The 22,444-nt window shown below is 40.3% G+C and overlaps 1 protein-coding gene and 1 long non-coding RNA gene across 2 annotated transcripts; one reads left to right on the top strand and one right to left on the bottom strand.

The window, feature by feature from the left end:
- Positions 1–2,045: 2,045 nt before the first annotated feature.
- Positions 2,046–4,559, bottom strand: LOC143420505 (uncharacterized). Its single transcript, XR_013100335.1, has 4 exons — positions 3,591–4,559; positions 3,430–3,490; positions 3,233–3,327; positions 2,046–3,137 (listed from the first exon to the last, which is right to left on the bottom strand). It is a non-coding gene; the product is annotated as an uncharacterized LOC143420505 (long non-coding RNA).
- A 3,734-nt stretch (positions 4,560–8,293) lies between these two features.
- On the top strand, positions 8,294–21,650 carry timm21 (translocase of inner mitochondrial membrane 21). The gene is made up of 10 exons (XM_004546592.6): positions 8,294–8,784; positions 9,189–9,251; positions 9,337–9,434; positions 9,560–9,633; positions 9,737–9,842; positions 10,992–13,854; positions 14,135–14,216; positions 14,318–14,477; positions 17,294–17,426; positions 19,453–21,650. The coding sequence occupies exons 1-6, from the start codon at positions 8,496–8,498 to the stop codon at positions 11,082–11,084; spliced, it is 723 nt and encodes a 240-aa protein (XP_004546649.1). The 5' UTR covers positions 8,294–8,495; the 3' UTR covers positions 11,085–13,854; positions 14,135–14,216; positions 14,318–14,477; positions 17,294–17,426; positions 19,453–21,650.
- The last annotated feature ends 794 nt before the right edge of the window (positions 21,651–22,444 follow it).

Raw genomic sequence — 22,444 nt, 5'->3', positions numbered from 1 at the left:
GAGAGCAGATGTCTGTCAGCACACAGAGCAGAGATCTGAGCAAGAGCAAATGCCAACAACTGAACGAGATGAGTCAATGTCCCTGACATGGATCCTGGAATGGCTAGAACTGTACAAGATCAACAGGACCGAAAGAACCTTCATCACAAAATCAGTGGGGGGTGCAGGGAACAACACTAGAGGCTAATTTAACGCCAGGAGAACAGTCGCCATCAACTGCAGGATCTACCGAGGAGATGTTCTGTTCCAACTGCTGTTTTTCATTGGCCTCAACCCACTCAGTAAAATCATTAACAAGACAGGCTACACACACGAGCCAACTTTTAGGAAAAAGATTTGAAATGTTCAGTGTATGCAACGAAACCCAAACCCTGATCGAATAGAAGACACTTTATTGGACATTGTAAAACCAAAGACAAGAAGAATGCAATGTATGCAGCAAAACCTTGATCCCCAGGAAGGGACCTCATTGGCCGCTGTCCGCCCTAACTCAAGAGCGATGCAGCAAACCCAAACCTAAGAGGGAAAAACCGGGCACCAAATGAGGTGATTCCATCTGACGCTGCCAAGCCAAAGGGTGAAAATAAGAAGAAAATGCAGAAAAATGCAAAACCAAACCCCAGAGCCAGAAGCCCTAGACCCAATCAAGGGCCTTGGCCACATCAGTCCAATGCCCACTTTAAACCCAATAATGGGCCTGGGCAACATTGACGCAATCCACAGTTTTTACCGAATCAAGGGCCTCTGCAACATCAGCCTAATCATGACCTTAGAACCAATGATGGGCCATCTCAACCACAGCCTAATCCTCACTTAATACCAAATGATGGCAGACATCCATATAATGAGACTGATGAAGTGGGTGCGCTGAGATTCCTCCTGCAGGAGGCTCAGCACATGTGTAAAACCAATCTTTACAAAATGACAGCTGCAAACCACAAACCTAAAACACAGAATGATTGGCTTCGCCTGCAGCTAAAGTGCTGCAGAGAAAATGCTGAAAAAAACATTCTTGAGCTCCAACAACAACTGGAACAGGCTTGCAGAAACAGACCCGAGGAGAACTTCACCCCTGTGGTGAATGCAGCTCCTGTTAAAGACGACAACACAGCTGTGACAGCTGCAGAGCTGAGTGTGGACGCTTCAACACAAATTACAGAAGTTCCACACACAGACTCTACAGACATGAAAACCGTTCGAGTAGCTGATTTGGAGGCCCAAGTAAAAAACAGCAGGAAGAGATCGAACAACTCCGTGAGAAAATCCTCAAAACTCAGAAAACTCTAGAAGAGGAAGTTGCAAAGCGCAAATAACAGGAACAAAGAACCCACTGTGAGTACGCCAAACTCAAAGCCAAACTCAAAGCCAAATAGAGACAACACATCAGTCAAGTTCAGAAAAAGAGGCCAGCGTTAACAATCCAGAAAATTCTCCAGCCCAAGCCGAGACACTCCAGGAGAATCAGCAAGAAAAAGAGGAGGCCAGTTCTACCAAACGAGAAAATCCAGAGGCCCGAGATGACAACATGCCAGAAGAAAAACTAAAAAAGAAAAAGAAGTGCAACTGGTTTTTGAGACCATTCACTTAATTGACTTCACAGTAATATACAACAAAATATTAACAGTTACTTAAAGTGCCTAAACATGCATTTTAAGCATATTTGCTTAAATATTTTGTTGTGTACAAAGTTTTCATCGGCTCCACCCCCCCCCAAACCAGCCACGGCAGATGGCCGCCCCTCCCTGAACCTTTTAAAAGGTCGTTTTTCCTCCCTACTGCCGCCACGTGCTTGCTCATAGGGGATTGTTGGGTTTTTTTCTTTAATTCAGTTCAGTTTAATCCATTTATATGTAAATACCGTTGAATTGAATTGAACTGAATTAAAGATTTTTAGGAGACAGAGTCACTGAGTGAACCAGGTTATTATAACATCTTACCCATAAAAAATTACGATTGACCAGTTAAATAAAAAAATTGATTTACCAAAAACATCTGAAGTGTGAACATTTAATTTTGTCTCATTTAAAACATATTAAAATGTCAAATTACAACAATCATAATAATAACAACATATTAACAGCAGAAATAAAAATGTTTACATTCTGCTTGAAAGCATTGTTCTTTGAATGATATCCACTGTATCTATGCTGTTGATGCCTTTTGAAAGCATTTCTAATAGCATCTATCAAGTAATATGCCTTGCTCAGTGGTTCATGGAAGTATTAACAGTTTTGGTAACTTCTTTGTAAATAGAAATTCTACAGTCTTATACTAGTAAACACTTTTGCTACATGCAGAAGACAGGTATAGTCAGCTGAGTATCCAGCCATTATTATGAACGTTTTCTCTTTGGCATCCACAGATGCAACAGCTCATAACAAAACGGTGCAAACACAGGTGAATCCACGTAAATATACTTTTATATCTGAAAGTCCTGAAGAGAACAGTGTTATGTAAACAAGTAGGAAATTAGTTGTTGGTTGATAATTTCTTTGTTGTAAGAATGATTTGTGGCAATAAATCTTACACCATTGGGAAGCCTGTTTATTTCCCTTTCAATAGTGACAAGTTTACAAGTAAAATGTTTTTATGGATTTGAAAGACAGACTTTGAAAAGGAAGCTCTTCAACTGGTGGAACATCAGGCATTGACAGGCTTTCAGAAGGAGGTTCTTCACTGGGAGGAACATCAGACATTGGTGGAAGCTCAGAAGGGGGCTTGAAGTTCTTGCATATGTGGTTCTTTGCTACATCAGCAATTGTAGTGAGCAGCTCTGATGCAAAGTTTGCAAGGTTGGTAAGTAGAATTTCTGGAGGATGTTTCTGTCTGATCTCCCTCAGAATGCTCTGGACTATGTTATCTCTGACAGAGCGGGACAGGTGGCCTGCTATCCATCGCTGTAAGAGTTTTGGTGACACAATCCAAAGTGGCCTTTGTGACACTGGTGGAGAGTATGCTCAAACTCTAGGAGGCCATGTTCAAGAGGGGGCAAGTAGGAAGCTCCCAGAAGCCCTGCAAGGTGTGGGGAACTACCTCTATAACCACTTGCAGTGAGCAGATTGGAGCTATGCTCTTCCTGCTGCTTCTCTTTAAGAATCTCAATGTAATTTCTCACCATGCTGAGGAGTTTAGTTGTTCTGTAGAAAAATGTTATGATAATGATATTTTAAACATATTTAAAGCATCACAGAAACTGTAGCTGGACTGTTAATAATTGTCAGATGTAACTCACTGAAATTTAGGAGGAATGAACTCTGGAAATTTAAGGAGCATCCAGGCAAGAAATTCCTTGTCCCTCATTTTATTAACGACATTTACTGCCCACACCTGAAACACAAAACACATTTACAGTGTAGTTTTGTTTAGATGTTATGTGAACAAAATAAATAAACCTCCAAGTTACAAGTCTTGTGAGTTTTCTAGTCTCACCAGTTTCAGAAGAGGTTTGGCTTCTTTGTCTCCAAAATCCCCCAATTCAAACTCCCAAAGCCTTCAAAGGAAAATAAACAGAGGCTTTCTCTCAGCATTTACACTTCATCACAAACAGACTGTCAGGTTTGAGGTGGATGGTCAGTATCACAATAACTCACTGCTCTCTGAGTGTCTGTTTGCTCTTCTCCACCAGAAAAATCTCTCAGGTCTTCAGCAGTGATGTGTGGGATTTTGCTTTCCTGCTGAAGACTGAGGAACTCCATCATTGCAATCTAAAAATAAAAGGAGACATTTAAACATCACCACTCTCAGGTCCTGAGAAATCACCTGATATTTTACATGAGCTTTGGTTTGGATGGATCTCAGTCTTAACTGAGCCCTGTAGCCTGGAAGATGCCAGCAGTGTTGTTCGACATGAACAGCACCTGTCAAAGAAATAAGAAGTTACCGATTGTTACTTAAGTTGATTCTCAGTCTGTCAGCTTTTAAAACTACGTCAAATTCTTTAAACTGCTAAAATGCAGAAGAAGGAAAAAACCTGTCATATACCCTGATGGGTTTGTAGATTCCTCTACTTGCTTCAGTTGAAATGTAGTTCTTGTGTCACAGTCGGGAACACAAACTGTCAAATACCGTCCAAATTGTGTAAATTGTGTAATGCGAAATGCAGAAATGAAAAAACTCTGAGCTCGATGGTTTCTGTTGTACAGATGAGCTGTTTTTAAAGTCTGATTAAATTAAATTAAATTAAAGTCAGATTTATTTTTATTTTATTTCATTTATTTAATATTTATTTAATGCAGAATTCTAGAACGGTCACCATGGAAATACTTGATGCAAGTTTCATGTTATAAAATTAAAAGAAAACACTTTATCTACATTACACTAAACTTTATTATCATATAAGTAGATAAGTGAAGGCTACAGGCGTCCTTAAGTCACTCCTGTGAAAAGATGCAACATGGTGAATCAGAAAAGACAGAAAGTTACTCTGCAGCATCGTGTCCTTTTATATTATTTGCCTGCTTATCTCCATTTTCTTACTGTAGATGTGAACATGAGCAGTAAAACAATGGTGGAGGGGACTAATGCATACATTTGAAGGCTGACAGCATGTAAACTGGCCCTTTAAACAGTCCAGAGGGAGAAATCTCTGTGTAATCTGTAGAGTCTAAAGCACAATAATAATAGCACCCTAAATAATGAGGTCATTAATTACTAGGATACCTACTGTTGGAGTCAAATTGTTAAATGTTGTCATTGTGTTACTTAAATTTGTAAGTCTTAGTTCAAACTATAGGATCAAAGACATTCCTTTGTCTCATACCACCTCTCCAGCCACTCTGTTGGTGGGGGAGGCTGAGGTGTTTTATTATAGGCGCATCCTATCTGGAAGTTCTGTTTCTTGTGTGGTAAGCTTCCTGCTTTTATTACCCTTTTGGTGAGCAGGAGGTCACACAAACGCACCCCGAAACACATTCTCACACTCACATACCTATACACACACACAAACACATTCTCACACATACATGCATACACACACACTCTCGCACATGCATACACATTCACACACGTGCTTACACGTACACACACAGTGCCTTGTCTTTTGTAACCATAGGGGGGTTTTACAATGGGAGGTGCTTGTGTGTACTGTAACTGCTGTGTCTTGGAAATAAAAGGCTGCGAGGAAGGCTGCTTAGATGAAGTTGGTTAGAAGACAGGTGAGGAGCGTTCAGCTCCAAGAGCTTGGGTTCCGACCAGTCTTCCCTTGCTAGCAACCAAAAGATGTTCGTCTTGTTTCTGTCGTTAACGAGAATAAGTTTCTAAACTAGCGGGGCCTGTGGAAACGCAGACCCAACACCTACTGCCATGTTTTTTTTTAGTAATATATCTCTCATGTTTTCTTAGTAATGTGTCTCACATTACTGATGTTTAGAGAGGCCTTGTTATGTTTCACGGGAGTTCAGGAGTGAGTGATGAAAGTGATGCTACACCACCACTCTGCCTCTGGACTAGTGGGTTGCTGCTCTACAAGCTCAGCAGGAGGAGTTGAACCCACAGTGGTTCCCTGGTGGGTAGGAACATCATACTTCAGGTTCAATATTATAGTTACGTTCTTGATGGTCTGAACCTCAGACAGGAACTGGTCAGGACAACTGACTCAGCTTTTTCAAGTTCTGTTACAGAAAGAGAACTAAAACAGCAACACCTACACCTCTACCTGACCACACAATGTTAATGATTTGTCTTTTCAGTGTTGCTATAATATTTTCGGTTGCTAAATACAGCTAAAAGCAGAAAATTCATTGTTGAAAAATCAACACAACCCGACTTACGAAATAAATTCGTTCCCGAGGGTCTTTCGTAAGTCGAAAATTTTCGTAAGTCTAAGCACCCATCGCGCCTTTTGAGTGAACGATAAGCTATAGGCTAATTGCTAACTGCAACAACAATCTGGTCGTTAAGTCTGACGTCACTAGCCATGTCTGGGCCTAAACTCTGCTGCAGGTCCATATATCAAACGATCACTATGGCATTACTGAGAGTTGAAAAACTGTCTAAAGTATTTCATCTTTAATAAAATGATCAGCATTCTGCTCTACCAGGTGTAACAATTGAGTTTAACATCCAGGCATCCATGAAAACGGAATTTATGACATTTAACGGAGTTAGAAGTTAGCGGGAAGTTAGCTCGCTAGCGTCTATCTAAATACAATATAGCATGTCCTGACTGCGGGGTTTTGGAAACAAATTAAAACGTACAGCTCTGTTATCACTTCCAACATAAATGAAGACAGAAAACTAAACAGCAGTGACGTTTGTAGGCTTACTGAAGTTTGGCTAGCTGGTATATGATGATGTGCTACGTGACCGCTAGCGACACAGCTATGTTAGCATAATATAAACAAGCTAACTTTGTTCCCACTCGATAAAAGTTAACGTGAGTGTTCTCGGTGGTCAGGAACAAATGTAATCGCATGGCAGGATGCTGTAAAAGGACCAAACTTCAGCCAGGAGAACAACTGAGATAATCCATCCACAATACGAGGTTAGTCATTCATATACTGCTGCATGGGCTGGGCTGTAGTTACATCCTAAGATTTTAAAAACTGAGCTTAAATAAATGATTAGCGGTAATAAAAGCCGAGGGAGGTCAACAGTGATCACTGACTGTTTTAGGAGCTTTTTGAGATTAAATAGAAGAAAATACAAAACATTAAACATGTTAACAACACAAAAGCCATATTAAACGCAGACTACTTTAGGCCTGGAAGTAGGATTCGTCACGTCATCACTTAACGACCGGATACGTTGTTCAAGTGGAACAGCAATGCGCAAGTACGAAAGCCAAGGGGGTTGTCACATGATTCGGAAGGCATTGTGGGAATTGTGGGCATTGTGGGCTCAGCCAATAAGAGCCAGTGGATTTTGTTACACGGGCATTTTGCCGTACCACAGGCAGAAATATTGCCGTTAAGTGCCTTCGTAACTTGATTTTTTCATTAAATGGGGTATTTGTAAGTTGGGGTTCCACTGTACTAAAGTTCCCCAAACAGTCTACAAAGGTTTTTTTTTTCTGTCCACCAAAGTAAATATGATTCAAGAGATTTTTGTAAATTCACTTGTCCAAAAAGCAAATAAAAAGATCAAACAAAAGATATACTGAACGACAGTCAGCATTACCAGAGTTAGCAGAGCTACTGTAGCTTGGTTTATAGATTTGAATTAGGAGGGATGAAAAAGTGAATTCACTTGACTGGAATCTGCAATCTACTGACTTCTAATGGTGAGATTTTACAAGCTCTAACTTTAATGATACTTAAACAATAGGCCAGGCACGGCATTGCTTTTGCCTGAGCCTGTTCAGCCAGCAACACAGCTGTGTAATATGTGAATAAAATCAAAACCTGTTCCAATCAAATTTCCCTTTTTTTAAGTTTTGACCTTTTTTATTGTACTTCTAATTTCTGAAAAATTACTCTAAAGCTTCTTCTAATGCTCCAGAGTCTATTTGGACCATTTGGACATGACAACCATTAACTGAAGTATGAAATTATGCATTCCAAGGTTCACGTCAGAGTGCATGGAGTCAGGAGTAAATTGCAGTAGATTTTGTCAGTGTCTGTGGCAAATAAATTCAACTTACCTCCAAAACTGACAAATACATTCATAATTAACACACTTCCCATTGTGTGAAGACTGCAGCAAGACATCTGCAGATCTAAAAAAAAAACAAAAACAACAACAAAAAAAACAACTATTAAAAACTAATTTACCTGCTCATTTGATGTCCCTCTTACATGGTAATTCACTCACTTGCTGAAACTCACACACACACACACACAGCAGATGTTTTGCAAATTTTTTTTTTATTTGAGATTCTTGTGTTTAGACCTTTAAAAAACATAATTCCACTCTTAAAGTGATTTAAAGAATATGAGATTTTAATATTCATTTAGATTTTTTCTGACTCTAAATTTTCTTTGGTCATTACTCAGTTTTTTTTCTTTCTAATGTACATTTTGAAGATATTCAGTTACTTTGCAACTTTGAAACTTCGTCTTCTGTGTGAACTTCAGCTTTCAACATTTCTGCACTTTGGCTTATAGGTGAAAGATTTGGTGTATGTCAGTTAAATTTAACAAGCTTCCCAAATATTTCAGCACTTTAAAAAACAAACAAATATTCATGTATCAGCATTCACACTGCATTTTCTCCAGGAAATGCATTCTCTAGTTGTAACGGTATTTTTTTTTTCTTAAAGATTTTTTTTGGAATATTTTATTTTATTTTGTTGAAGACGTTTTCGCTGTAGACGATGATGAAGAGCGAGTGACGTTTCATTGCTGCGCTGTCGCTTTAACGGTGAGTGACGGCAATATTGTGCGCCGGTGAAGCACAAATCCGGTGACTGACTTTAACCAGTCCTGTTGCCCAGTGTTTTGGGTTAGTTTAGTGCTGTGAATTCATGTATACTAAGTCCGTTTTGTCTACTTAAACCACACAGTAGGCTGGTTAGTGTAGTTCTGCGATATTGGGAAGGGGCTCGCTCAAATCAAATCATGGCTTATATTCAGGTTTTGAAGGTCCTGCACCGAAATCTGCAGCACAGAGCACCACAGGTCAGCGTGCTTATCCATACGCACAGGAGAGTGTCAACATTATCAAGACTGGCCTTCCACAGTGGACTAGAGGCTAATTCGCCTGTGCTAAGCTGCTTAATACAAACACACAGACGGCGGGGTATTTGTCTCGACTTTACAGCCAGAAATAAAAGCAGCCCCGAGGACCGAGACAGGTCAGTCTCCAAGTTCCAGAGTGGGAGTCCAAAGCCTTCAGCTGCACAAAAAGGTATGCAAGGCGAGGAAATAAAAAGGATTTAAGTCGTGCTCATACATGTACTCAGATATTAGGAGCGTAGTTTCATGATAGCCTGCTATTTTCAAAGCAAACCATTAGGGTTTGTCCGTAGGCACTGTGAAGAAAGTGTACTATATTTAACCAAGCAATGATTTATTCCATTGCAGCAGCAGTTTTGGGACAAAAATATACACAATTATTGTATTTATAATCGCAATCAATCGCTCTGATTATCACCAGCAGCAGAGGAAATATCTTAAAATGACCCAGGAGTTTATTTACTGAATAACTGAACAAACACTTGCCTTTATTAGTGAGATTCTAACTTTGCCTAATATAAATGAAAACTATGCACAGCTGTTGCATAATAACCCTCCACACTGAATGCCTTCCAGTGAAAGAAGCTGGCAGGGACTTCACCTACCTGATCGTGGTACTCATCGGGCTTGGAGTGACAGGTGAATACAGCGGAATTAAAAAGCTGCAGTCGTAACCCAAGCAATTCATCATCCTGTTTGAAATGACGTCTGTGTGTGTTGTCAGGTGGGCTGCTGTATGTGGTGTTCCAAGAGCTGTTTGCATCCGCGAGTCCAAATAAAGTGTATGGGAGAGCCTTCGATAAAGTCAAGTCACACCCAGAGGTATGAACGATATTAGTGACTGTCAAACATGAGGCCAGGCTAACAATGTTACAGTTCAGTATTTAAGGTCCTCTTGATGATCTTATGAGGTCATATAAAAAGTTTCTTGTTTATTGAAAATGTAGGTAATTGGTGCATTTGGTGAGCCAATCAAATGTTACGGGGAGACCACCCGTCGAGGAAGGAGGCAGCAAGTCAGGTTGGTGTTTTGTTAATTAGTCAAACAAGTTCAGCAACAAAGCCCGCTTTTAGTTAAGGTAGCCTTAACATGTATAATGGCAGTCTTTGTCTCTTCTCCTCAGTCATATCGAGTACCTGAAGGATGGAATGAAGCATATGAGACTTAAGTTTTACATTGAGGGCTCAGAGCCGGGAGTGAAGGGGACAGTGCATACAGAGTCTAAAGAGGTTGGTATTCTGCCACTCAAAAGCCAGCTTATGAAATACATACATGCACAAGCACTGATTGACATTTCTGCGGTGAATGTTTTGTGTCTTTTCACTAGCACCTACTCAACTCGACTCTGCTCTATTCAGTTTCGGTCATTTTTAATCATATTTGAGTACCACCTCGATGTAGGTGGGATCGTTGTAGCAAGGCGACCTGGAAGTCCCCTGGCGTTATTTGTATGTGACACAAACACAATGCAAAAATGGAGGTGTGAAGCAGCACTGCACTCCTCTGTCGTCACTAACTAGGGAGAGCATAATTAGCCAGCCACCCTGCCATTGCCCCCGAGCCCGCTGAACCGCCCCTCTACACACCTCTGACACAGGAGGGCATCAAGCCAATTGTTTACCTGCTACCAAACTGATGCTAAAACTCTGCATCTCATCATTGGACCAAGCTGTTGGTTTGTGTTCTTATGAAGGAGTTGCTCTCATGACTCACCCAGTGATGTCACCCTCTGCTCAATCAGTGGCTTGTGGTCTATTGATGTCATATTTTCAGCTTGACTCAGCTCGCTTGGAAATCCAGACTAATAGGTACTCAAAAAGTACCTAGTAACAAGTACTACCATCTAATAGAAAATTGAGTAATTTTCAAATTGAGATAAGCCGAGTAGGTGCTAGTGGAAAAGATGCTTTTGTGGGGCCTACAATGTAGCCTACCTATCGTAGGCTCGTTGTTGCCAGCATTTATGCTTGTGCGGGTGTATTACGGGTAAGTTTATGTTGATGTTGTAATTATTATTCCCTATATTGAGGCAGTGATTGTTGTTCTCTCACAGTTAAATTGAAAAAACGTGGCAAAAAAGTATTCCCAAAAATGCACAGAAGAAATCGGCTGTACTGGACAGACCAATCACAGTGGTTGCGGGCTGTGACGTGTAGTTAGATTCAGGTGCATGTCAGGTTACGTCATAGAGTTTCAGAGGATTTTGCAGTTACAAAACGGCTTCAATGGGTAGATTTCACACTGAAGTGTAAATCCCCAGTAAGTGGCACTGTGTGTCTTCCTAAAGCTTTACCTAGTTTCATATGTGATGGCCGTCACATCGCTGATGTTTTTATATGTGTTTAATCAACCAGTTTTTTTTGTTGTTGATTTTACAGAATCCTGAAACTGGAAAATATGAGTTTCGTTATATATTTGTGGACATGGATGTCTACCCAAGACGGACTATAATTGTGGAAGATAACAGATAAGGACCTTAGATGTGTGATTCAGCGTTATGGAAGCATGAGGAGTGTGTGTTAGATGTGTTGCTGGACAAAAAAGCTGGAGAATTCACCTTCACATAGTGTCAGAGGCTGTTAAACAATTACAGCTTTGGTGTAGCATTTGGTGTAGAGCCTTGCAAAGCAGAGATCAAAGGATCACATGGCCCCGTGCTACTAATTTATAAATGTTTGTTTTTTTTTACTAGATTGTGATCTTGATTTTGAATAAAATAAAACACTTGGGAACAAACATACAACTGAAGCTCTGTGTGTGTGTGTGTGTGTGTGTGTGTGTGTGTGTGTGTGTGTGTGTGTGTGTGTGTGTGTGTGTGTGTGTGTGTTGGACCCTCCCAGGGAAGGAAGTATGTAATAAGTTCTGTTTGTTGTTAGCAGTCAGTTTTCAAGATATCATTTTCAAATCTTGTTCGATGGCAGATACCAATAGCAGCTTAAGCTGTTTTCATTTGAGTTCACATCAAATGTGAACTTCAGTAAAAACTTTATATTACCCACTATATTTTGGCTTCAAACTTCTCAACAATAGATTAGACCTTCATTGGGGGACCTTCATTGTAAGCCCTCCAAGGTCAAAGTTAATCTTTGGGCGGGGGTGTAATTCAAGGAACTATATTGAGTAATACTTCATATGAAAGCGCATGGACAGAGCTCTACAACACATTAACTTTTTCAGTACAATGCCCTACAGCGTTACAATGACCCCATAAATTTTTACAAACTCACACACTGCATAACTATATCTTAAAATCTCAGGTTTCTATAGCTTGTACAGCCAAAGATAATAAAAATACATCATTTTAGTATGTAATGCTTCAAGGTTAAAGGTCACACATCAGGGTGCTGTAATAAAACCAGGCTGACGTCAGTGTGTATTAAAAGCCGGCTAAAGTTAGCAAGTTTAATAAAACCAGGCTGATGTGAGCTTGTTGTAATAAAACATCATAAAACAACCATGTTTTAGCGTAGCCTTTGTCCTTCTATTGGAGTTGCACTCTCTCGAGTGCTCTTGTTTATTGTAGAGATAATTTTCATTGGAGCTACAATTCTTCCTTCATTTGTAAGTTGTTTTTGGGGTGTAAGGTCCAATGACAATTTAACACATCTTTTACATGTTAAGCTCTTTTTTTTATATACATAAAATACAGGTCTAGAAAATATTATGGATGCTTTCCTGTCAAGTTTAGTTTATTTGTTGTGTACAAAATTACATTTTTAGAAATGAAGTATGAAACAGTCACCACTAGATGGAGGTAACGCATTGAGCTATGTACTGCATGACGTGCCCTTTTTTACATTTTTGCAAGTATTTTCCATATAGAATGTGGAAACCGTAATAATAAACCAATATTAAAACTTGTCTCAACTTAATGTCTCATTTTAAGCAATGGCTAGCAAGATTGCTTTGAACTTAGTCTGTTTTCCCTCTATTATTTTTAACTTCAAAACAGTGCTAATGTCACAGGCCTGGATTAAACAGGATAAAAAAGCAAAAGCAGGGAATAATTAGAGACAAACCAGACCATTAAATGTTCCCTTAGGCTTTCAGAGGCGGTCATATATCCATAAAGCTTTTTATCACCCTATAATTTGGAACTGAGCCCATCTATTGAGCAAAAACAGAAAATATTGATATTTCACAGAGTTACAGCAAGAGGCGTTTCGTAAATCCAGTTTATCCAAAGTATATATGCATTTTTCTATCAAGGGAACAAAGTTTGATTAACAGCTTCGATCTTCTTACGTCCGAGATACTGTTGCTGGAGGTCAGCACGAATAAAAACCTCTATAAATCTCGCGTTTAATGGGTTTATGCTTCCAAATATTTGCACTGATCTCATTCTTGTGTAATACTGTATCCCATGTGTACCCAATCGTCCCTAGAACTCGTGCTACGTTCCATGACCCTCGGAAATAGTGGAATTTGTGATGGACCCCCAGTAAATCGTTGTAGCAGTTATCTTGGAAATGTCGCTTTTTATTACTGTTTCTGCGTCAGTGCTGCTGCTGAGATATGAGTCTCGTAGCTTTATATTACACGTCTGTAAATCATCTAAAAACAGACAGATTTAGGTGTTTCTTTTTTATGAAGGGGTTAAAAGTTGTTGGGTTTTTAATAATTAAAAAATTATAAACCATGAACGTACCCAAGATAACGTTTCTGGTTCGCATACCGAACACGAATTAGCTTGATGCTACTCGACTCTAAATAAGTTCTGTTTCAAACAGACAACACTTGAACGGGGAAATTTACGCGATTAATTATAATAACTGCGTCCAATAATTTGTTCCCAAGAGGGGGCAGTTTACGGGAAGCATGAAGACAGGAACCCTGTGAACATTTGAACACCGCCCACTGTGAAAGCGAAGGCATCGCTGAACACAGGGGCGTGCTCAGTCAGTCAGAGCTAGCTAAAACTCTGTAGGACTAGTTTAGTTGTTTCTCCAGGGTTAAGCCAGCGTGTAGCTGTTGTAGTAACTAGCTTATGAACTTGTATATAAGAGCAGGAAGGTATGCTCACCAAGCAGCCCAGTCTCCGTCGTTGTTTTTCTTGCGGTGTGGGTAAATAGTGTACGGCTGCTGCTGTTCCTGTTGTTGTTGTTGTTGTGGCCTGCTAGCTCTAAACTAGCCGTAGCCTCATCTGACTCACGGAGCTCCACTCTCATCACATCCCCGAAGACGCTTGGGGGAATGGCACACCTCGTCAGCTAATCAAGAAGACCGACTTGTCGCTACAGAGTAAGTTTCGTTCTTGTGTCTGCTTTTACTAGACCAGGAAGCTATACTAACTGACAAACCGCCGTGTTGAACTCACCATCTTTTTTTTAAGTTGCATAAAAGTGCTTAACCCGAGCTCTGTGTGGATAGCGGCTTGAGGGTTACACATTCCATGTGAAATCTTCAATGATTAGTTAAGACAGTGCGATGGATTTTTTTTTTTCTTTTTGGTTGAATAGCCTTGGTGAAAAATGAGTTAAAAATTGCTTTAAGTGGAAGTTTTTCCTTTTTCTTTGGGCAGGAATCTGCAGTCTTCTTCCTCAGCTATGAGACTCTCTGCTTAATAATTAACATCTCACAATAATGGAGCTATACTGGTACATGTGAGTATATTGTATGTATTTTTCGTTAATTAAATACGGAGCTTAAAACTGATCCTTGAATCTGATCAACCTTCCTTCTTATTCTTTTGTGTCCTTTACAGAGTTGTCATTATATTCATCGTCATAAAGATATTTTTCTATGTGTGCTGGTACCGGTCGAGACAGAGGCAACTGGCAGCATACCTGAGCAACCCACGCAATGCTCAGATAGTCATTGTTGGAGGAAGGGCCTACCTCCATCAGATGTGTGAGAGACAGAGCGTAAGTGCAGAACCCCCAACACACATGATCATGCACCTCACAGCGCAAAAATCCAGCTGTGAACTTCTGAAGTGGTTTCACACCTTGGAGGAAGTGACTTTATACACAAAAGTTCAAGGGTGTTCACAGTGAAGAGGACCTCCTCATGCTGGCTGAGAGACTGGAGCTGAGTGAGAAAGAGACAGTCAAATAAGGTCGTGGTTGTGTTACTTTCTTTTTTCTTTTTGCAGGGGAGTTATTTGCTTTCTCGAGAAGGCATGCGGTTTCCAGTCGAGTCATTTTTACTTCGATAGGCAGCATTTCACTTTTAGTGTCATACTGAGCAAGTTTGTGGTCGTCCATTAATAGGAACACATTCTGGTTTGAATGCATGTGGGGGTTTTCGTTGATCTGGAGCTTTTCCCCCCCCACCGTCTCTGTGTGAACTGTTGTGCAAAACCCATTAAAGCGAAACGCAAACACAGGGAGTAATTTAAATGATTGTCTTGAAAAACTTTTTTTAAGATCATACCATTTACAAACTATTCATGAGATATATTGGGAGGAGGTAGTCTCGAATGTTTAATTTGCTTGAGATTGTGATTAGTTTACATGGTTTATTCAGGCTGTTTATCCAGCCAGCAGAATGGCTTTCATAGTTTGCTTTGAAACCTCTCATGTCTTGCCGAAACACGTGCTTTTCATGCTCATTTTAAAATTAGCTATTAAAGGCAGCCTTCTGTTTTATGAGCCCCTTGAAATGCGTGTTGGATTTGCCTGTGTTTCTGTTGATGTTCTCAGGGATACGTCTAGAATAATAATGCCTTTCCTCAACTTCAGCGTGTAGCAACTGTTTTCTGTGGGTTACGCCACAGGTTTAGGCATCGTGTTTGTACCTTCCCCAGGGCCGTTCAGCTTTACTGCCTCTCTAAAACACCTGGAAGCAATCTCCATGATTCAGAGCTTCCCCAAAATGAGAATTATTAACAACAGTTTCTAACTCCAGACCGCTACATTCACTCCTTGTTAGGTGTTGTAAATGCTGCATGAACGGGAAAGTTAGAAACAGGTTTTTGTAATAGATTATTAATTTAAATGGAAATGTACATACAGAAATTCATCTTCACCAGATTTTGAATTATTTTTCGGTGTTGTCTGTCCATGTAGCAAGCACACAGAGGGATATTTTTAGTATTGTTTGAAGGATTTGTGCAACAGGAAGTGACCCATTTATAAAATAAATAATGTAGCAAATGATGCAGGGGCGACTGAGCAATGCCGAGGCCTTTGACCTTGGGTTTCCCAAGACCAATTATGATATTATGTGTGCTATCTGAACTGAAGGAACATGCAGTCCAACACAAGATTGCCGGCTGGCTATACCTCCTTGAACTCATTTTGCTTATTCACTCCTCTCTAATCTTCCATTTGTTTCACAGTTTCTGCATTCCCCCGTTCCCCCTCCCACACTTTCCCTTTTTCTCCCCTTCCTTTTTCCCCCTGTTCCTCTCTTTCTTCCTTTCTCTCTTCTTTGTTCCCTCTGCTGTCTCGGATATATAATGTTCCCTGTTTAGATTTTAATGGAATGTGCAGCAGGGAGACCCCTGTGGTCATCCATAACCCGGTACCCTGAAAGTTTTCTGAAGAAATGCCAAGACGACTCAGCTTCATGATGCAGCACTACTTGTTAAACCTCTTGGACAGCTCTACTCACTCAGAGACTAATATGGCAAAAAAAAACCCAACCTTTTGATAGATAAGGGCCATGGAGAGAAATCCAAATGATTTGATAAGCTATGAGCTGGTTTCAGTCCTCTTTTTTTTAGGCCTACATAAACAGTTGCTATTATGTAAGTGGTACCCAATACCTGGGCCATGGACTGGTACTGGATGAAAGCATTTAATTAGATTTGGAAAATACAGATCACAATAATTGTGCAAGTTTAGTTTAATGTAGCTTATTATTAGTGTGGTAATTATCTTGAACTATTCTGTCGGTGCTTCACTTTCATCATCATTTCCTATCACGCCCACAACAACAGGATGATTAAACTAATAAGCTCATTAGTCTGTCATCACCGACTTACAGCGTGTACACCTGGATCACCAACATGGGCAACAGGTTCAAGAGAGCTTGAAAGCATCATTCAAAGGTGCTGATCTGTCACTTAATAAAACGGACTTCTTTGTCATATGTGGGCTGTATCACAAATCTGCAAAAAGCATTTTAAAACAGACATTTTTTAACATCTCAACTATTTTCCCGTCTTCTCTCATTTCTCCTCTCTTTCAAGGAAATGATTGTATGTGTATTAAAAACGTTCCAGCCTAGTGTAATGTAAGCAACAACGGCTGTTATGTTTATACAATGAACTGGCAGATGTCCTCGCTTCTTCTTTTGTGTAAATACAGGCTTAAAAAACGGTTTATCGGGTTTGGGGGGAAAACGTTCCATGGTGGTGATCTGTGTTTGAAGTCAAACATTAATGATTTGATTCTTTGAAAATGCTGCCCGGCTGTTTATGTTCTGCCCTTTGTTCACTGGTGGTTTTTTGACTTGTGAGCTGTGGACTGTGGCAAAAAGAAAGAAAAAAAGTTTAAAAGAGCTGATGCATGAGTGTAATATTATGATAACCAGCAGCAGCGTCATCTCCGGAGATGTGTACAGTAAAGTTAATGCGGCTCGTTTCCTAATAGTGTTAGCGGTGTTATGATGTTGGCTTTAGCTAATAGATTTCTGTCTCTAACGGCTAAGTGTGTATGTGTGTATTTCATTGTGCTTCTGCTTTTTGTGTGTGCATTTGTGTAATTAACTCTGTGTTTCCTTCCTCCTGTAGCAAACATCAGTCTGGCCTAGTTGGTATGGTGTCCAGGATGACCTTTCACTAGAGGAGCCCTCCACAGCCCTGCCACCAGCAGCATCCTTCTCCCAGCTCGACATGCCACCACCATACGAGGCAGTATCTGGAGGTAACAAAGCTGAATAAGTCACACACATCTTTTGCCTCCTTGTTCTGTTGTTAGCCTGCAAGCGAGCCCCATTCAAAATGTTTCCCCCTTCTCGTACTTCAACATCCTGTGGGGTAGAGCGCTCGACCGTTATCCACTAACAAGTTGGTTCACAGCACCCAGTAAAGAAAAACAAGATATTTGATTGGCACGAGGGCTTAACTGGAGTCCCCTATTCCACCTGCGGTGCTGCTTTGAGCAGTTTAGTGTCAGATTACACAGCTTGATGGTTTCACTACAACATAAGGGTGGTTGTGTCATATGTACTTGAGATGAATTGTGCGTTAATTACATTCCCTGACACCCCCCCCCCCCCCCTTAGTAACTGCATTTACATCGATTTCATTCACAGAAACGGTGGGAAAGTCCACCACGTTTCCTGACTGAATACTCTGTGTGGTCGCTGTGATTACATAGTTTCATTTACTGCGATGCAGAGCGCTTGTTGCTGACAGTTTTATAGTGGAAGTGGCTTTTTTCAGATATAAGTAACTGAAAAAGAGAAGACAACTGCCGGATGATGTTTTTCGCTCTGAGCAGCGTTTGCCAGCTTTAGAAAGTCTCGGGGCACACATCAGCTTTGGCATTGCTTCAGAGCCTGTGCACATAACGGCTGTAGTTTCATCCAGTTCCCTTTAGTGCTCCATAGTACTTATATCTCTAAAAAGAGCTGTCCTAATTAAAATGAGTTCACATGCTGGTTTGCAGTCAGAGGTTTGTTTATCAGAGTAACTCCATCAAAATGAAACCATCTGTTTCAGTTGTATCCAAGTGCATTGCTTCTGTGTGTGAGTTAACTCGTTTTTGATGACTGTTTTAAACTGCGCCAGAAAAAGCAACACTAAAGAAGAAAGACCCTAGTTCCTTTTCCTAACAGAGGCTCAAATACTGGACATGTGACTGGCACTTTGAGAGCTGATGACTCTTTCCCAATTATTTTGTTTTTTAATTCCATTACCCCACTTTTGTTTTTCAATTTTAAATAATATTGCTACTCGTAATCACTCTTCTCTCAACTAGAAAAGGGATTTTCTCCCTTTTCTAGTTGGGGTTAAATGTACTTTAAACAGTCATGTCAGTGCTTTCAGTTTTTCCTGTTTTGCATAATTAGCTGCAAATATGTGTTTTCGTAGGAGGGCACAAGCTAGCCACTCCAGCTTTTAAATCTTTGTATCAAGTTTCAGAGCGTCCTCTTTCGCAAATGGCATCTCATTTGATCTGAAGTGGTAGTTGAGTCTGACAAGCAGGATGTGGTTACAAAGGCTGGAAATGGTGACATTTCAGCAGCAGTGTAATTACACAATGTGACTGGTTCCATTTCGCCCTCATATCAGATCTTTTTTTCCTATCGGAGACACCGGGGAGGGGACGTTTGGGTTGCTGTAATACAGCAGTTTTAATAGTGCCACTGCATGAAGGTATAATAAGCACTGAATTCGGCGTTACAGCCACACAGCACTGTGTAACTCCTGTTTTCTGCGTCTGCTGCGGCACAATTTAACATTCGCTGTTATTGAATATTTGAAAGTTTTGTGACCGTATGAAGCATGAGTAAAAATTCATCATCTCAAAAAGCTCAACCGAGAAGCTGTGAGAAGTACCGAAACCTTTTTTTTTTTTTTTTCCTCTTCCATAAAGGGAGTGTCAGGAAGGTTAAGATTATAATCTTTTTTTTATGATTTTTTTAAACAGCTGACTAAAGTCAAAGTCCTGCCCACAAAAAAAAAAAAAAACACCTTGCTGCTTCCTAACATTACAGCTCATTCTATGATCAGCGTGAGCCCCATGTTTAGAGGTGATTTATGTTTTCTCCTGTCGGATGTTATGGTTGAACAGTTTGTTTGTAGTTTATTTTGGTGCATAGTTCTATTATATTTAAGGTGAGGGAAACATTTATCCGGTGGATATCCCTAAACTGAGCAGCTCAGTTCGGGACAAGTGTGTATGATTTCCTGTTTCCTTAAGCTGTCTTCTCTGTTCCTTCCAGAGGACGACCTGAAGCCCCCTCCCTACAGCGAGTGTGCCCAAGGCGACGTGCCCGACGCCCCGCAGCCCTGCCATAACACTCTTCGTATTTCTGAGGGAGGAGACTCCACTAGCGTAAATGAAGCCCCGCCCCCCTACACAGCATCTCCCCCTACACAAGTCAGCCAACAGGACGGCGCTGTAAGTCACAGCGGGTCCACTTAATCAATCCCTGATGCCAGTTTGCCTTTTCCATGCACTGCCTTCCTACGTTCAACCTCAGTGATTGTTGCCAGCCTAACTCTCACAGGAGAGCAAATGTTTATTTGGATGTTTGTGCGTGTATATGAGTGTGTGTGTGTGTGCATATGTTTGTTGTTTTGTTTTTTTTTTTACTTTGTGTTGTTTAAAAAAAAAAAAAGTGGTCATCTGATGAGTTTGGCAATAACAGATGACTTCAGTGAGCCTGTGTGCCTCAGTCAGGACTGCCTTCCAGCTAGGATGAAAATAATCCCCTTGACCTCTGAGTTTCAAGGGTATCAGTGGAGCCACAGATGAGCGAGAGAGACTTTTAAAGTGTGCTCTGTTTTATAAAGGGTTTCTCTGAGGCCACCTTCTTTCACAGAAGTAAAATAGTTGATCAGTCTCAAAATCAAACAGATGCTTTAGTTTTTGTTCCAGATGCTATGAAGCATAATATGTGGGGCACGGCTTCATATTTGTGTCCGTCTGTAGACGCTGTTCTGAAACACAGTAAGCGAGTAACAGCCTTCCATACAAATTCACAGTGTAGACAATCTTTGCTATGTATAGCACATGTGCATAATAAATACTTTCAACTCCAAACTGTGTTTACTCAGTGCTTCATTATGAGTGCACTTGAGTGCTATTTGATAACAAATGCACCAATTGTCTTAGATAATTACCCCATTATCCCGTGTGTTTTTTTTATTGTGGTGATTATACCGGGACGTTAGACAGTTCAAGTGACTATTACCCTGAGAATGGGATTGAGCGAGGGCGAACAGAAAAGGGGAACAAGTGGATGAAATAAATGTACGCTGGCAGTAGAAAAGATACGGAGCGAGTGGTCGTAATCGGTGTAGCTGCTGGGTTCTTTCTGCTGCTCATCATTATTATCTCCTATACACCAGATTGCAAATAGTGTAAACATGAATTCTTCTTCTGTTAAAAGTTGGAAAATTGGACAATTGCTTTTGTTCAATGGGTTGAGAGAAATGCAAATGTGTCTTATGTAGATGTAAATCCAGCTGGAGGATGATCAAAATCATTGTAGTGAATTGTAATTCTCATTTAAATATGTCTTCAAATGAAAACGTGTAACAACCCTAGAAAAACACTCACAGGGCTACGAGCAAAGGCTCAAAACATTCTTGGATGTGAAGGCTGCTTTTTGTGGTTTTTAGAAGTCACCAAAACTGAGCTGTCACTTTTTTCTTCTCTTTTTTTCTTTGTGAAAAGAAAACGAACCAAAAAATTTTTTTTTTTTTTTTTTTAAACAGTTCTGTTTCTGATCATTTTTACCTCTGCCACAGGGTGGTAGAGTTCAGCTGTTTTACATATATGTTTTCTTCTGTTGCAATTTTTCAAATACTATTTCTTTGTAAATTTTGTTTTTGTTCTTTTCTCTTTTTTTTCCCGTCACTGCATTTCAGTTAATCCAGAAATAACACTGTACTCCCAAATAATCCATTTTACGTGTTTGTTTAATCAGTCTGTGTGTAGTTTCTGACCATTAAGGGGGCGGGGCGTGAGAAATCTAGAAAAACTGAATGAATTTTAAATGTTTTCTGGACTTTTGGGTAAACGGGGTCTGTTCGGAGAATCACATGTGATGTACTTTAATGGTAATTCTTTGTATTGTGATGACAAATCGTCCGACGCTGATGCGTTTTTACCAAATTTACCTGTGTTGGTTTTACAATCTGGAGGATGTAACGGAGAAGCTCCGAGGTGCAAATCTGAATGTGGGCTTGAAATGGCATCTTTTGTATGGCGGCAGCATGATGACGATTGACGACCTGAGTGTTACGAGGCTTCTGTCCGTACTGTGTCCTGTTTGTTCACTTCACGTTCATTCCCATTGTGGGCAACATATCAGATGTCCCCACTTAGTAGCTTTGCAAGTCGAGGGGAATTAATTATTTTTTCTGCTTTGGGAGAAATGCATCTTCTGTATTAAATTGTTGTTATACAAAATATTGTCAGTTTCATTTTCTCATGTTTGAGGTCACCCCTGGGCTGCACAGCAGAAGAGCAACACTCACTGGTTCGAAAATACAACACAATCACTTTCTAATATACACTTTGGTCTCTGAAGTCTCCACTGTCTTTAAAATCTGCACCTGCACTTTGTAATGCAGATTTTTCCAAACCAGGGAGCTATCACGTTATTGCCCTTTTCTTTTCTTTCTTCCAAACATTGAAAAGCTCTATCTGTAGCTAGAGAATTAAATGTAGCTGCTAGTAGCTTCTTGTATTCGCTACGACAATGAAATCATTCTTTTGCTCCCTTTAGGGTCACCACAGAGGATCATCTGCCTCCACCTCACCCTAGCATCTTTCTCTGTCACACCAACCCCTCTGTATATCCTCCCTTATGACATGCATGAATGACCTCTGTGGTTTTCCTCTTTTACTCCTGCCTGGCAGCTCCATCATTAACAACACTTGTCTAAAATATCCACAATCCCTCATCTGCACCTACAAACGCTCAACCTGAGCAGCCCCTCTGATGTTTCTTGTCCATTCTTCTCACTCCCAGTGAAAATCTTAACATCTTCATACAGAATTCACATTTCCTCATGTTACAAACTTATTCCAAGATGGATTATTTTATCATTTTTTATCTCAGAATTCCACACACAGTACCCTGTAATGGTAAATTGAAAGTGTTCTTGAAATTCTTGCAAATGTATTCAAAGTGAAAAACGTATAACATGTACACAAGTATTCACAGCCGATCTCTGATGCGATCCCACCTCGAGCCCATA

Source organism: Maylandia zebra, linkage group LG9, assembly GCF_041146795.1.
Source record: "Maylandia zebra isolate NMK-2024a linkage group LG9, Mzebra_GT3a, whole genome shotgun sequence".
Lineage (NCBI taxonomy): Eukaryota > Metazoa > Chordata > Actinopteri > Cichliformes > Cichlidae > Maylandia > Maylandia zebra.
This window is presented reverse-complemented; position numbering and strand designations above follow the sequence as displayed.

Bases quoted from the DNA above. Each gene is read 5' to 3' on its own strand.
- timm21 (XM_004546592.6), top strand. From the start codon at position 8,496: ATGGCTTATATTCAGGTTTTGAAGGTCCTGCACCGAAATCTGCAGCAC. The intron at 9,252-9,336 runs GTGAATACAGCG...GTGTGTTGTCAG, and splicing joins CATCGGGCTTGGAGTGACAG to GTGGGCTGCTGTATGTGGTG. The intron at 9,634-9,736 runs GTTGGTGTTTTG...TCTTCTCCTCAG, and splicing joins GGAAGGAGGCAGCAAGTCAG to TCATATCGAGTACCTGAAGG.